A 15,515-nucleotide genomic window follows, 5' to 3' on the forward strand; every position below is an offset into this window, starting at 1 on the left:
CGCCCTACAGTTGGGAGCAGGAGAAGGCGCGGCGGGCCCAGAAGTGGCGAGAGGAGCAGAGGAAGGAGAGCTACAGCAAAGATGAAAGCGAGAAGGACTCCGACACTGGGGACGACCTGTCGGATGTGCCGGAGCCGCAGGAAGTGACGTTAGCCCGGGAACACATTGCAGCCCTCCTGAGGGAGCAGGATAAACTTCACAAGCAGAAGGTATTGAAGCTCAAAGGAGCCAAGCAATAGCCACTCCGAGGGAAGAGAGGGATGAGGGCCCAGGGTTGCAGCCGCAGGGGGATTGCAGCGTCTGTTGAGGCTGAGCTGTTTGCAGCCAGCAGGAGTCTCTTGGGCAGCCCTTCTGCTTGCTTTTGCTGGCCCCCTGTGACCCCGGCGTGTGACTTCCCCCCTGTGCCAGACAGAGCTGGAGAGGCGGTTCTGGGAGGTCCGTCAGCGTGGGCACCGGCTGGAAGAGGCTCTGCCCTGGCGCATCAGCTCCGAAGAGCAGCGGGAGGTTCTGAGCCTGCTCTGCAAGGTCCACGAGCTGGAGGTAGAGAACACGGCCATGCAGTCGGGGGCCCTGCTGAAGGACAGCCTCATCCGCCACCAGGAGCGGACCGTGCGCCGCTTCGAGCGCCACCGCAGCCTTTGCCACCGCATCATCCACGAACAGCGGCAGATCATCCATGGTACGGCCGCAACCGCTGTTCAGTGCAGATGTAGGGGATCCGCTGCACCTTGCATTCCTAGGGCATGCGATCCAGGACAGGCAGAAAACCACATTTCCCACCTTTTGCACTAATTGAGAATGGGGTGTGTGTGTAAGGCTTCAGGGAATCAGATCCCTCCCACGGTGGGAATCAGAGAAAGGATAAAAGCTCTTACTGTGCAATTTATTCAGTCATTCACAGAGAGTGGCAAAGGAATGCAGCCAGTGTGGTGTAGTGGTTAAGAGCGGTAGACTCGTAATCTGGGGAACCGGGTTCGCTTCCCTGCTCCTCCACATGCAGCTGCTGGGTGACCTTGGGCTAGTCACACTTCTCTGAAGTCTCTCAGTCCCACTCACCTTACAGAGTGTTTGTTGTGGGGGAGGAAGGGAAAGGAGAATGTTAGCCGCTTTGAGACTCCTTCAGGTAGTGATAAAGTGGGATATTAAATCCACACTCTTCTTCTTCTTCTTCTTCCCTACAGTGGCGTAGCGTGGGTTGTCAGCACCCGGGGCAAGGCAAGTAATTTGCGCCCCCTAACCCGTGGATTTTAGTAGGGGCAGAGAGCTGCGAGTGCGAGCGCGCCCCCCCAGATGTTGCGCCCGGTGCGGCTGGCCCCCCCTGCACCCCCCACGCTATGCCACTGCTTCCCTATATAATGGCGTTGCTCCAAGTAAAGTCCCACTCCTCCATGTCTCCCCAATTCTACGTCACTCCTATGTCAGCTAATCTGAGCTTTCTGCTGCCGAGTTCTCTGTTCTAATACCCTCAATGCCTGCCTGGTCCTGGGAGAGGGGTGTGCCAGGAATGCTTTTCAGAGACACTGAGTCTGTCAGCTGTCTCTCCCCTGGGGCTTCTCCCAGAGGCGGAGCAAAGTGCTCCGGTACCCGGAGCGGTGTACATCTTGTGCACCCAGGGGCGGGGCTAACCACGAGCAGCGAGCATCCCAGGGGGGCGGGGCAGTGATGTCACCCGGGGCGGGTCGCACCTACCGCACCTCCCTTCCTCTGCCTGTGGCTTCTCCTCCTTCTGCTGTTGCTCTTTCCCAGCTTCTGCAACCTCTGAACTCTGGCCTTCTGCCAACCACTGTTCTAAATCTATACTGTCCTCCTGTTCTCAGGAAGGTTCAGGGAAGGGGGGGGCAGCCTCCACCACTCCTCCTCAGTCTAGCCCCTGACAGTGTGTGTGTGAGTGAGAAAGGTACACCAGTGTGGAAATGTCCCTGAGATGTTTTAAATCACAGCATGGGTTCGCATTTTGTTCCCTCTCCACTCTTTCTATCAATCTGATGCAGACTGCCTATGTTCATAGACCATTTTGAACCCATGGTATAATGTGGTGCTGTTCTACGTAACATTCAGGAGGAGTTAAAAAAAACCACCTTTACAGTTTACCCAAACATTTGAGGGCTGAACAACAGGGCCGGATTACCAAATAGGCAGCGTATGCACCAGTTTATGAGCCCCACAACAATGTATCAAAAATAATATTGGAAGAAAATTACAAAAACATATTAGGAAATTATTTGCGAGGCCCAAGATTTTGACTGCCTAAGGGCCTCCACGGAGTTTAGTACGGCACTGCTGAAGAATGTGGTTCTGTTAACCTTGAAATTATTGGCTGTGTCAGGAGATACGACTGTGTTTCTTTTTAGATATTTTCATTGATTTATTTGTATTATATTTTTTTTTAATTTCAAATTTTTATTAAGTTTGTTTTACAACACATACACATACACACACACATACACAGAACTAAACATAAAAGTAATAATACACAATCGAAAAACAAAAACAAAAAACAACAAAGAAATACAAATAAAACATAATAACGTATGGAAACTTACACAGATCAAACTATATATATATATATAATATTTCAATTCTTCTTTTCTTCCAATTGACTTCCTTCATCCTCAACACGGTTCTCTTTTTGTTTTTTGGTAAACTGTCTCCTTCTTAGTTCATTATTACCACATTTTCTTTCTGTTTTTAACTTTTATACCATTATTTTGCAGAAGTTAATAGAAACAAGTCCAAATATTAATTTGAGGGCACTGCTTTTTAAGGTAATCTCTATATTTTCCCCATTCTTTTTGAAATTTTTGCTTGGGCTGACCCCTAATGGCTTCTGTCAATCTGACAATTCAATATAATCAAATAATTTATCTTGCCACTCATTTTTTGTCTGAATTGTTTGTTTTTCCCAATTTTTGGCAATTAGTGTTCTCGCAGTCCCTGTGGCATAAAGGAACATCCATTCCTTTATTTGTATTCTGCCTAACCCGTCTAATAGGGGTCATGGTCGCTGTTGCAGACTAGACCTGAAACATGTGTGGAGCATTGACTTGTCCATTGTGCAACCCTTTCCCCATCCTCTCTCTTCTTGCCAGAGTCTCAGCTGTCGGTGCCATCCCACCTAGAAGAACTGTATCAAGCTTACTTGCATGAGCTGGATGAGGGAGGCTTGGACCGTGTTGCTGCCATTGACCGAGCGGCCTCCCGGGCCCTCAAGGTACCATGCTGCCACCGTGTCCTGTCCTAATCCACAGCAACAACTCATTGGTGGCACCAGCCTTCACCTATAAAGACCACACTGTCTGACCTATTATGAGTCCCATTCTGCAGGAAATGCTTGGCTTGGCATGGCCCTTGTAAGGCAACTTTGGGGCTCTACAGACCTAGCCAGAATCCTGTTTCTCACTAGGCTTTCTGCGCAAGCCTAAACAACGAAGCAGAAGGCTTTTTGAACCTAACCACCTCCAAATCAGAGGCAGCCAACCTCACCCCCAAGTTTATCCTTGGGCTCATTGTTGCATCTCCGTTAAATAATCAGAAAGATAAATTAGCAGGCAAAACCCAGAGAAACCAAGCGGCCGAGCATATTACACCAATCCTGGCCCAAATGCTCTGGCTGCCAATTAGTTTCTGGGCCCAACTCAAAGTGCTGGTTTTGACCTATAAAGCCTTAAATAGCTCAGGACCCCAACACCTCAAAGACCGCCTCTTCCCATATAATCCGTCCCAGAATCTGCACTCATTATCTGAGGCCCTTCTTCATGTGCCTCCTCCACCTGAGGTCCAGAGGGTGGCAACATGAGAACAGGGCTTTCTCTGTAGCAACTCCCCATTGGTGGAGTGCTCTTGCCAGGGAGGTTTGCCTGGCACCTTCATTATATGTATTTTAGGCGCCAGGTAGAAAAGTTCCTCTTCAACCAGGCCTTGGGCTGATTAATATTCTACAGCCTTTTAAATGTGTCTGTGGGAAGGGAGGGATATCGTTTTGCTCTTTCGTTTTACTTCTTTGCTTGTTTTTATCCTGTATTTTTTTCTATGAACTTTCCTGAGGTCTTATGATGAAGGGCGGTGTAGCAAACAAAGTTGATCCAATGAGAGGGCAAAGCTAATAACTTGTTTCCTAATGCCACCGGGATGCAGGTGGCGCTGTGGGTTAAACCACAGAGCCTAGGGCTTGCTGATCAGAAGGCCGGCGGTTCAAATCCCCGTGACGGGTTGAGCTCCCATTGTTCTGTCCCAGCTCCTGCCAACCTAGCAGTTTGAAAGCACATCAAAGTGCAAGTAGATGAATAGGTACCGCTCCGGCGGGAAGGTAAACGGCGTTTCTGTGCGCTACTCTGGTTTGCCAGAAGCGGCTTAGTCATGCTGGCCACATGACCTGGAAGCTGTACGCCAGCTCCCTTGGCCAATAAAGCGAGATGACCGCCGCAACCCCAGAGTCTGCCATGACTGGACCTAATGGTCAGGGGTCCCCTTTACCCCTTAATGCCACCGGTGGTGTTGCCCCTTCTTGGGCCATCAACTTCAGCTACAAACTGTAGGTGGAGAATGCAAGGTTGCAGTTGCTTTCGGCTATACCTGCAGGGCTCTCAGAGCATCCATGTTCTGTTTTCCCTGCAGGACACCTCTGTGCCAAAGCTCCCCCCGCTCCCGGTGGAAAGTATCCTGGACTCTGACCAAGAGAGTGTAAGGACCCTGGGCTCTGAGTACCAGCAGCCGCCACGGAGGGATTCTCGCAGGGGCACTCTCCCACCCCTTGTCCCCGAGCCAGACAGGTAAGATTAACTTGATACCTTTTTGTGAAATGTATCTCATGCAGCCCCCATCTCAAGATCTGATACGAACAGGTTATCTTTCTTTCTCTTCTCAGCAGTGAAGCAGGCCAGGTGTTCAAGGCCAGCCCTCGAGCCCGGCAGATCAAGAATTCAGCAGTAGTGACACCGCCTCCTATCCATGTCAACGGCATGATCACTCAAGAGGTGTGAATCGACAGGGGTGGGGGGAGTGACTAATAATAATAATAATAATTTATTATTTATACCCCGGCCATCTGGCTGGGTTTCCCCAGCCACTCTGGGCGGCTTCCAACAGAATATTAAAAACAATACAACATCAGACATTAAAAACTTCCCTAAACAGGGCCGCCTTCAGTTGTCTTTTAAAAGTAAAATAGTTGTTTATTGCCTTGACATATGCTGGGAGGGCGTTCCACAGGGCGGGCGCCACTACCGAGAAGGCCCTCTGCCTGGTTCCCGGTAACCTCACTTCTCGCAGCAAGGGAACTGCCAGAAGGCCCTCAGAGCTGGACCTCAGCGTCCGGGCTAAATGATGGGGGTGGAGAGGCTCCTTCACGTATACTGGACCAAGGCCGTTTAGGGCTTTAAAGGTCAGCACCAACACTTTGAATTGTGCTCGGAAACATACTGGAAGCCAATGAAGATCTTTCAGGACCGGTGTTATATGGTCTCGGCGGCCGCCCCCGGTCACCAGTCTAGCTGCCACATTCTGGATTAATTGCAGTTTCCGAGTCACCTTCAAAGGTAGCCCCATGTAGAGAGCATTGCAGTAGTCCAAGCGGGAGATAACTAGAGCATGCACCACTCTGGCGAGACAGTCCGCGGGCAGGTAGGGTCTTAGCCTGCGTACCAGATGGAGCTGGTAGACAGCCGCCCTGGACACAGAATTGACCTGCGCCTCCATGGACAACTGTGAGTCCAAAATGACTCCCAGGCTGCGCACCTGGTCCTTCAGGGGCACAGTTGCCCCATTCAGGATCAGGGAGTCCTCCACACCAGCCCGCCCCCTGTCCCCCAAGAACAGTACTTCTGTCTTGTCAGGATTCAAACTCAATCCGTTAGCAGCCATTCATCCTCCAACCGCCTCCAGGCACTCACACAGGACCTTCACCGCCTTTGCTGGTTCTGATTTAAAGGAGAGGTAGAGCTGGGTGTCATCTGCATACTGATGAACACCCAGCTCAAACCCCCTGATGATCTCTCCCAGCAGCTGCATGTAGATGTTAAAAAGCATGGGGGAGAGGACAGAACCCTGACTTGATATGCAGAGGATGTGTGCCTTTGTCTCAAGAATGCACGGGCATTCCTCTGTAACAAGAGACATTTCTACATACAGTGGTACCTTGGTAGTCAGAAGCCTTAGTTGTCAAACAAATTGCCTCCTGAACATTGCAACCCCGGAAGTGAGTGTTCTGGTTTGCGAACATTTTTTGGAAGCTGAATGCCCAACGTTGCTTGCGCGGCTTCCGATTGGCTGCAGAAAGCTCCTGCAGCCAATTGGAAGCCGTGCCGTGGTTTCCGAACAGTTTCGGGAGTCAAATGGACTCCCGGAACGGATTAAATTCGAGAACCAAGGTACGACTGTAGTTGGTAGTGTTCTGCAAGGACCTGCAGTTTCGTAGCACAGCTTCTTTACAGAAGATCACGCCGAGCAGAAAGAGGAGGTGCTTCAGCAGCAAGCGTTTCGTGTGTGTGCGTGACTTTTCCTGCCTCTGTTCTTCTTCACAGTATGTGCCTCGAGAGAGTTTGGTAAGCCTGAGTAGCCAACGAAATTCCTCCCCTGACAGCAGCGACCACTGCTCTGACGGCATCCTGCCGCGCGGAGGTAACTATAACCCAGATATTTTAAGGATTTTTTTTTATTTAGCAAGAATATTAATAGCTAGAAATTGGAAAAGTGAATTAGTACCAATGAAAAAGGAATGGCAGGATAAATTGAATATTTCGAATTGGCAAAAATGACAGAGAAAATTAGGAGATGGCCTAACCAAAAGTTCCAAAAGGAATAGGAAATTTATAGAGATTATTTAAAATAAAAAAAAACTGTGCCCCCAAGTCAAAACCTGGATTTGCTTTGATTAATTTTCTCAAACCATAATATGGATTATAAGTATAGTATTTGGGAAACTGTAGAAATGATGAAATGATAAAAGAAGCAGTTTAACAAATAGACAAAACAGACCTGCTATGAGGAAGACGGAAGTCTGTCGGAAAGAAGAAAAGGAATTGGGAATGAAGAATATGGTGACGTAAGTCTGTGTGTAAGAACTTACGGATTTATGGTTGTATGTATGTTTCTTGTTCCTTGTTTTTCTGTTGTTGTTGTTGCTGCTGTCGTCTTCTTATTTTGGTTACTTTATTGTATGTGTTTATCAAGTAAGAAAACCAATAAAAAGCATTTAAAAAAGAGGAAAATGCGAAGTGCAATAAAAAATATGCTTTTTTTGGCACACACACCCTCCATTGGCAGAGCGCAAAGAGATAGCGAGCGGCACCAAGAGCATCGCGGTGAAGGCTGCCCGGCGCCGCTCCCGGGTGCTGGAGTACGACCGGAGAAACCTGCTGGAGCCGACCAAGGAACACAGCAGCCTCTCCCTCCACTCTCTGAGCGAGAGTGAGGACCCCCTGTGCCAAGAGACCCCAGCCCTCTGCCGGCCTGCCAGCCCAGGCCTGCAGCACGCCGTCAGCGAGGACAACTTGTCCAGCAGCACTGGCGAGACCGTGCCAGGAAGGAACGGCCCCAGACGCTCCCCTGGGCCGTGGCTCCGGGTCAGCAAAAAGGGAAACAAGAAGCTTGAGAAGAGGGAAGAATCGCTAGAGGCCAAGAGGAGGAAGCGAAGGTCTCGGTCCTTTGAGGTCACCGGCCACAGGGTACGTCTTCAGCATCTCACAGCTACCCAATTATGTTTTGTTAATTTCAACATTTTTGACATATACAGTGGTACCTCAGGTTACATACACTTCAGGTTACATACACTTCAGGTTACAGACTCCGCTAACCCAGAAATAGTACCTCGGGTTAAGAACTTTGCTTCAGGATGAGAACAGAAATCGTGCAGCGGCGGTGCAGTGGCAGCAGGAGGCCCCATTAGCTAAAGTGGTGCTTCAGGTTAAGAACAGTTTCAGGTTAAGAACAGACCTCCAGAACGAATTAAGTTCTTAACCCGAGGTACCACTGTACACAGTTTCGCCTTTTCTCTTATTTTTGCCGATGTCCCATCCCGTTTCCCATGGAGTTGTTATCTCTCCCCTTCCGCTGCCACCCCTATCTTGTATCTATCAAATCCTAACCACAATATTGTTAGCTGGTTGCTTCTGTTGCTCGTAGCTCAAATCCTGTTCGCGAGTTCGTCCTACTGTGATATTTCTTCAAACCGTCTGAAAAAGGCATCCATTCTTCCCTAAAAACCCTCATCATGAGAGTCTCTTAATTTTGCCGCTTTTGCAACCTCCATTGCATCCCCAGGAATCCCCAACCTTTGGCCCTCCAGATGTTTTGGACTACAATTCCCATCATCCCTGACCACTGGTCCTGTTAGCTAGGGATCATGGGAGTTGTAGGCCAAAGCATCTGGAGGGCCAAAGATTGGGGATGCCTGATCTTACTTATCCATTCTCCTTTGATTGGAACTTCTTCTTTCTCTCGTTTCTGCGCATATAGAATCCTAGCTGCTGTTGTTACATACATAAACAACTTTAACATTTTTTTGGGGGGAGGGGTAATTTCTGCCCCTCTAATCCCTAACAGAAATGCTTCGTGCTTTTTAAATATATATACTCTTTTAAAACTTCTTTTTTTATCTCGTGTATCATTTCCCAAAATACCTTTGCTTTCTTGCAAGTCCACCACATATATAAAAAAGATATAAAAAGATATAAAAGATATAAAAAGATAAAAATGTATAAACTTGAAAAGTATAAATAAAAACTTTTCTTTTTTTAAAAAAAGGAAGACTCACATGAGACCTTCCGACAGAGCCTGGTTGCAATCTAAAAAAAAATACCCAGCCAGGCTAAATAGCCCCTTACTTGTCTCCAGTCTCCATTTTGTGCATGGCAAATTTGCATGTTTCCAACTTAGCATTCAAATGCTAAACCAAAAGCACAGAAAAAGTGTGGTTCTTCCGTTAAAAGGGGAACTGTTCCCCCTGCCCCTGGCCATGTTCCCAACCAGAAAGCTGTTTTTTTGTAGAATGAATAGTGCGGATTAAAGTTATGTAGACTGACCTTATCTCCTCCCCCTTCATATCTCCCTTGCAAATGCTCCTTAATAAGAAATGATGGAATGGTAAAAGAGATCCGCACCCCCTGTTCACGAACCACCTTCTCAGCCTGTGTGTTTGCCTCTTCCCCCTGCAGCTCCCGTGTCCGAAGAACAATGTTGCCCGCCGTCATCCGCTGGAAAGCAGTTCTGAACACAAGATAACGGCCGCTGGAGGGACTCACAACACCCGGGGAATTGGGAGGGCAGCCGTGCAGTTGTCCAGAGTGAGACTTCTACAGGCCCAGCCATCCTCAGGTAGGGGCACCTAAGCAACTGCAAGTAAAATCTTGCTGCTGTTAACAGCCGTCCTCCACTGTAGTAAAGTTAACCATGGGTCACAGCCTGGAGAAGAGGAGGTTAAGGGGTGATATGATAGCCATGTTCAAATATATAAAAGGATGTCACATAGAGGAGGGAGAAAGGTTGTTTTCTGCTGCTCCAGAGAAGCGGACACGGAGCAATGGATCCAAACTACAAGAAAGAAGATTCCACCTAAACATTAGGAAGAACTTCCTGACAGTAAGAGCTGCTCGACAGTGGAATTTGCTGCCAAGGAGTGTGGTGGAGTCTCCTTCTTTGGAGGTCTTTAAGCAGAGGCTTGACAACCATATGTCAGGAGTGCTCTGATGGTGTTTCCTGCTTGGCAGGGGGTTGGACTCGATGGCCCTTGTGGTCTATTCCATCTCTATGATTCTATGATTCTATGAATTTGGGTGCCAGAGCTTAAGGAAAGCATCTTGTCCTCCAGTGCACATGCAGGATCCCGCATTTTCACTTTGGAGTAATATAAACCATCCCAGACTCTGCAGTCATCATCTGAGGCCCTTCTTTGTTTGCTTTCTCCATGTGAGGTCCAAAGGGTGGCAACATGAGAACAGGGTCTTCTCTGTAGTGGCTCCCTGTTTGTGTAACGCTCTCCCCGGGGAGGTTCGCCTGGTGCCTTCGTTATATATTTTTAGGCGCCGGGCAGAAAAAATCCTCTGCAACCAGGCCTTTCGGCTGATTAATATTCTACAGCCTTTTAAATGTGACCACAGGAAGGGGGAGCTATTGTTTTGCTGTTTCGTTGGAATAATTTACTTGTTTTATCCTGTACTTTATTGTGAGAACTGCCCTGAGATCTTATGTTGAAGGTCAGTATATAAATCTAATAAATAAAATAATTAATGGATTAATGAAATAGCTTACATAGAATAAATGCCACCTCATGTTTAAGGGTTTTGAAGGTTACAGAGATGGCAGAATTGTACTGAATGCTATTGAACTAACACAAAGGTCAGTGTAATTAATTATATCATGAAGAAATATGAGGGACTGGGGGGGGGTTGGTTGTGTCAGGCAAACACTGGTTAGGGTTCAGTTATGATGCAAACGCCTATGAAATTTAATCAGAGTCATCTTCCTTCCTCCTCCTCCTCCTCCTCCTTCCTCTTCTTCTTCTTCCCCTTTAGGTCCTACTGAGGCCTCCTCTCTCTCAGTCCCCTCCAACCAAGGTGGCATCTCCAAGAAAAACTTCCAGCCCAGCCAGCGCCCTCCACGGCTGAACTATATCACAGTTAATGGCACCAACCCTCACTGCAAAGATGGCAGGAACCGGCGATGCTGAGAACTGAGGGGACCCAAGCTGGTTGAGAAGTCCCGGGGAGCTGCCTCTGGCACTCAGTCGGATGGCAAAGTGGCCAAAGACATTGTGAGAAGGTGGCTTATTGCAGAAAGGATGACCCAAAGGAAGACTCCACCCAATTGGTTGCGGGTGCTCCTGCCAGGGATTCAGTTTGCCCCAAAAGTCTTAACAGACTCCAAGACTGATTCCCCCAGACTCCAATAAGTATCTTTCTGGATGGGCATAAAAACATCTATCCATCTGGTATGGTAACTGAGAGGAGCCAGAGGTCTCCTTCCTCCACAAGCACAGATATCTATTTTCAATGGAAGCGCTTGTGGCTATGTTGTGCCTTTATGCTAGAGGAGAACACACAAACCGGGTGACCCTATAGGGAGATGGGTTGCTGTTAGTGCTGTGTGCATGCTATATTTCTGCATAGTCAAGTACAGTTCAGTCTTTTAAAACTTTCCAGAACATCCCTCTGGGGGTAGGAACACGAAGGGGGTGACCTCTGGAAGCCACACAGCTTCAGGTCATGACCATGCGGGTGGGAAGCAATGGTAAACGCCTGATGTGGTTGGCTGTCTTCCAACAAGGGGCAACAAGACTGTTCGCCAACCAGAAGCCATCGCTGAATACGTGGAGGAATGATACAGACCTTTGAGATCACACACAGCATTTCTGGCGAGTCTCCCGTTGGGTTGGATACTCTATGGCTCTTTCTTCATGAGAACTGGCAACTGGTTTTGAAAAATGCGTACATTGGAGTTGAGAAATGTTGACTTTTGTATATCCCGTGAACTGTGGCAAGGTAGCGTGGGGAAGAAAATAGAACCGTGCATTATCCAATACCAACCTCAAGCCATTTCCAGAGACCTCTTTAGCCTCCTGTATTTTCTGCTGCCTACTCCGGGTTGCAGTTTCTGCCAAACACATGCTTCATGGGCTTACAGCAGACCTGCATTGGTTTGAATACACTCTTGGGTATATTCTGCATAGTTAGTATTAAAATAGCTTTTCAGAATAGAAAGCAGTACACAAGAAAGATCCGACTATATTTCAATATCAGCGTCTAAGAAAGACCTGTCAGGATCATTCACATTTGGCAGTTGGTGGTAGAATGACCCACACTGTGTGTGTGTGTGTGTGTGTGAGAGAGAGAGAGAGAGAGAGAGAGAGAGAGATCCAGTTGGAGCAGACTCTGAGGTAGCCTTCAAACCATAGAAGGGAGGTGAAGAGATAGTAAATTGGGGAAAATACAAGATGACAAAGGCTGCCTAGTAGCATCATGTGGCAGCCTCTAAAGATTGACTAACTTGAAGCATGGCAGTTCCATACTAAATGTCGAAGCACCCTGGCATTTAGATATACCGTACTGTCTTTGACCCTATAGCTGTTGTGACTAGCGGCCATTGGCAGCCAAGCTTAGTACATAACACTTACCCTTATTAAGTTCATTTAGTGCCCACTTACCATCACCAGATCTTGAAGCAATCTAAAGAAAAATCCAAATGCATCATATACAATAAGAACTATTTCAAATAATTTACCTCAAAGAGGTAAAGGTAAAGGGACCCCTGACCGTTAGGTCCAGTCGTGGATGACTCTGGGGTTGCGGCGCTCATCTCACTTTACTGACTGAGGGAGCTGGCATACAGCTTCTGGGTCATGTGGCCGGCATGACTAAGCCGCTTCTGGTGAACCAGAGCAGCACACAGAAATGCCGTTTACCTTCCTGCTCGAGCGGTACCTATCTACTTGCACTTTGACGTGCTTTCGAACTGCTATGTTGGCAGGAGCTCACCCCATCGCGGGGATTCGAACCACCGACCTTCTGATCAGCAAGTCCTAGGCTCTGTGGTTTAACCCACAGCGCCACCCGCGTCCCTTCACCTCAAAGGGTATCCATATACATTATCATGCATTTTCTCCCATCTTTTCTGGTTGGCAAACACGTGGCCAAAGCAATGTGAGGTCACTATGTTCTTTAAGAGATTATGGAGCCTGGTTAAAGGAGTGATTTATATACACTTTCCATGTATGGATATGGAATTATTATTATTATTATTATTATTATTATTATTATTATTATTATTATTATTACCCCACCCATCTGGCTGGGCTTCCACATCCACTCTGGGCGGCTTACAGCATATAACACAAGGACTCCCGTTTTGTAAAACCCGACAGCTGGTTGCAGAGGTGCAGAACATTTCCAGCCTGCCACGCTTGGCGCTGTCTTCAAGCTCTGCTTTTGGCTGGGGTCAGTTATGCCTGCAAGCATCTCCTTTAAGAAACACCCAATTGATGATATTGTTTTGGGGGCGAGGGATCAGCATAGGCTTTGAACTATGGCTGATCAGGATGACTGGTTTAATAAACTGGCAAGGGCTGCTCAGCTAATAAGGGCGGTGGCAGCAGCAGCAGCTCCCGTGGGATCTTGTTGGGCCTTCCTCAAAATGGCGGCACCGGCACCACGCAGAACCATAGCTGTCAAGTGTCCCTTATTTGAAGGGACAGTCCCTTATTCCAGCATCATGTCCCGCTGCTGTCCCTTATTGATGGATGCCCCTTAAATTTCAAAGGAAGCAGCTCCTCTCCCTCCCTCCCTGCCGGCCAGGGAGGAGGGAGGCTCCAACTGTGTTGCTTGGCTGTGTTGCTCACCCAATAAGAAGTCTAAGAACGACTGGGGGGGTGGAGCTTGCATGCCTTGTGTGTGGCTAGTTAATGCAAGCTGAGGGGGTTTTTGAATGCTGGACGCCATTTTGTTGCACGTGCTGCTGCAAACTTTGCAGTGCAAAGCCAGGCCGGGGAGCCATCTTAAGTTGAGGCTGCATAGGCCTTGTGGTGCATGTGATTCAGATTCTATTCAGTTGAACCTCTGGTTACAAAGTTGGTTGGACAGTGTTCTCGAAGCTACCCAGCATGAGTTTGACCAGACTGCAGGAAGACTGGAGTGCCTGGAACAGGTGAGGCTGCAGGTACCTTATTTTGGCTGTTGGTCCCTTATTTTCAAGGCTGCTGGTCCCTTATTTTCAAATCTGTAAGTTGACAGCTATGCGCAGGACCTTTCGCCAGCCTCTCTTGCTGTTTGCGTCATCCCCGATTTGCAAGGAGGGAGCTGTGTGCAGGTCACCTGCATAGCCAAACCTGCAAAGTCTCCCTGCCACATTTGTAGGTGAAAAGGGATACCAGCAAGCTTGAGGGTCTCTTTGGTGCAGGCCTGTTCTCCCGCCCTTCCCCCCTTGTGTTCTAATCAGCTGTCAATATGACACAAGGAAAAGGCTGCTATCGTCAAGTAAGCGAGCAGAGGGCAATCACGCGATGTCAGGAACCTCCAACACTGGTTAGAGTAGGTCCCCTGGGGATGTGCAGAGTGCTCCTGGGAGCTCACAGGTTATCTCCGCTGTGATGTTCATGAGGCACGTGCAGGCTGCCTGCTGCTGGCCATCAGAGGCTTGGTGGACACCAAAAAGAGCCAGTGTGGTAAGAGCGGTGGACTCGTAATCTGGTGAACCGGGTTCGCGTCTCCGCTCCTCCACATGCAGCTGCTGGGTGACCTTGGGTTAGTCACACTTCTCTGAAGTCTCTCAGCCCCACTCACCTCACAGAGTGTTTGTTGTGGGGGAGGAAGGGAAAGGAGAATGTTAGCCGCTTTGAGACTCCTTCGGGTAGTGATAAAGCGGGATATCAAATCCAAATTATTCTTCTTCTTCTTCAAAAAGAGGATCTGGCTGCCGTGGAACCATCAGCAGAAGCTGTACATAATGACAATGACCACCAGCATCTAGCAGCATTCTTCTACGTGCCCACCCGGCGGAAACACCTGCCTGTTGTTGCCACCTCTCGTTTCAACACCCAGAGCTGGCTTTCCCATTGGTGTTAGTGGTTCTTGCGCCAGGGCGCTGGCCTCTCAGGGGCGTCCTAGTGAGTGGGGGAGCTGTGCGGATTTGCCGGCAGCCTCCCTTTTCCCTGCACGCACGCCAGCTGCACCCCACCCACTATATGGCTGGCGGGTGCTCAGCTTCCTTCCCAAGCCTCCGCAGGAGGAGAGCGATCCTCGCAGAGGCTTAGGATAATAATAATAATAATAATAATAATAATAATAATAATAATAATAATTTATTTATACCCCGCCCATCTGGCTGGGTTTCCCCAGCCACTCTGGGCGGCTCCCAATCGAGTGTTAAAAATAATACAGCATTAAATATTAAAAACTTCCCTAAACAGGGCTGCCTTCAGATGTCTTTTAAAGATAGGATAGCTGCTTATTTCCTTGACATCTGAAGGGAGGGCGTTCCACAGGGCAGGCACCACTACCGAGAAGGCCCTCTGTCTGGTTCCCTATAACCTCACAATGAGGGAACCGCCAGAAGGCCCTCGGCACTGGATCTCAGTGTCTGGACTGAACGATGGGGGTGGAGACGCTCCTTCAGGTATACTGGACCGAGGCAGTTTAGGGCTTTAAAGGTCAGCACCAACACTTTGAATTGTGCTCGGAAACGTATTGGCAGCCAATGCAGATCTCTCAGGACCGGTGTTATGTGGTCCTGGCTGCCACTCCCAGTCACCAGTCTAGCTGCCACATTCTAGATTAATTGCAGTTTCCGGGTCACCTTCAAAGGTAGCCCCACATAGAGTGCATTGCAGTAATCCAAGCGGGAGATAACCAGAGCATGCACCACTCTGGCGAGACAGCCTGCGGGCAGGTAGGGTCTCAGCCTGCGTACCAGGTGGAGCTGATAAGCAGCTGCCCTGGACACAGAATTGACCTGTGCCTCCATGGACAGCTGTGAGTCCAAAATGACTCCAAGGCTGTGCACCTGGTCCTTCAGGGGCACAGTTACCCCATTCA

The 15,515-nt window shown here is 48.6% G+C and overlaps 1 protein-coding gene across 2 annotated transcripts in view; it reads left to right on the forward strand.

The window, feature by feature from the left end:
- KIF19 (kinesin family member 19) overlaps window positions 1–11,654 on the forward strand; it is a 46,484-nt gene extending 34,830 nt beyond the window's left edge. The window contains exons 12-20 of one of the 2 annotated variants that reach the window (XM_028714112.2): window positions 11–209; window positions 409–679; window positions 3,090–3,211; window positions 4,615–4,769; window positions 4,868–4,973; window positions 6,519–6,615; window positions 7,261–7,661; window positions 9,150–9,309; window positions 10,506–11,654. In XM_028714112.2, the coding sequence (XP_028569945.2) occupies window positions 11–209; window positions 409–679; window positions 3,090–3,211; window positions 4,615–4,769; window positions 4,868–4,973; window positions 6,519–6,615; window positions 7,261–7,661; window positions 9,150–9,309; window positions 10,506–10,660 (1,666 nt within the window). In that variant the 3' untranslated portion in view covers window positions 10,661–11,654. Of the gene's footprint in view, window positions 1–10; window positions 210–408; window positions 680–3,089; window positions 3,212–4,614; window positions 4,770–4,864; window positions 4,974–6,518; window positions 6,616–7,260; window positions 7,662–9,149; window positions 9,310–10,505 lie in introns of both variants that reach the window. The other variant, XM_028714105.2, reaches the window with a different exon arrangement.
- The last annotated feature ends 3,861 nt before the right edge of the window (window positions 11,655–15,515 follow it).

This window comes from Podarcis muralis, chromosome 2 (genome assembly GCF_964188315.1).
Source record: "Podarcis muralis chromosome 2, rPodMur119.hap1.1, whole genome shotgun sequence".
Classification (NCBI taxonomy): domain Eukaryota; kingdom Metazoa; phylum Chordata; class Lepidosauria; order Squamata; family Lacertidae; genus Podarcis; species Podarcis muralis.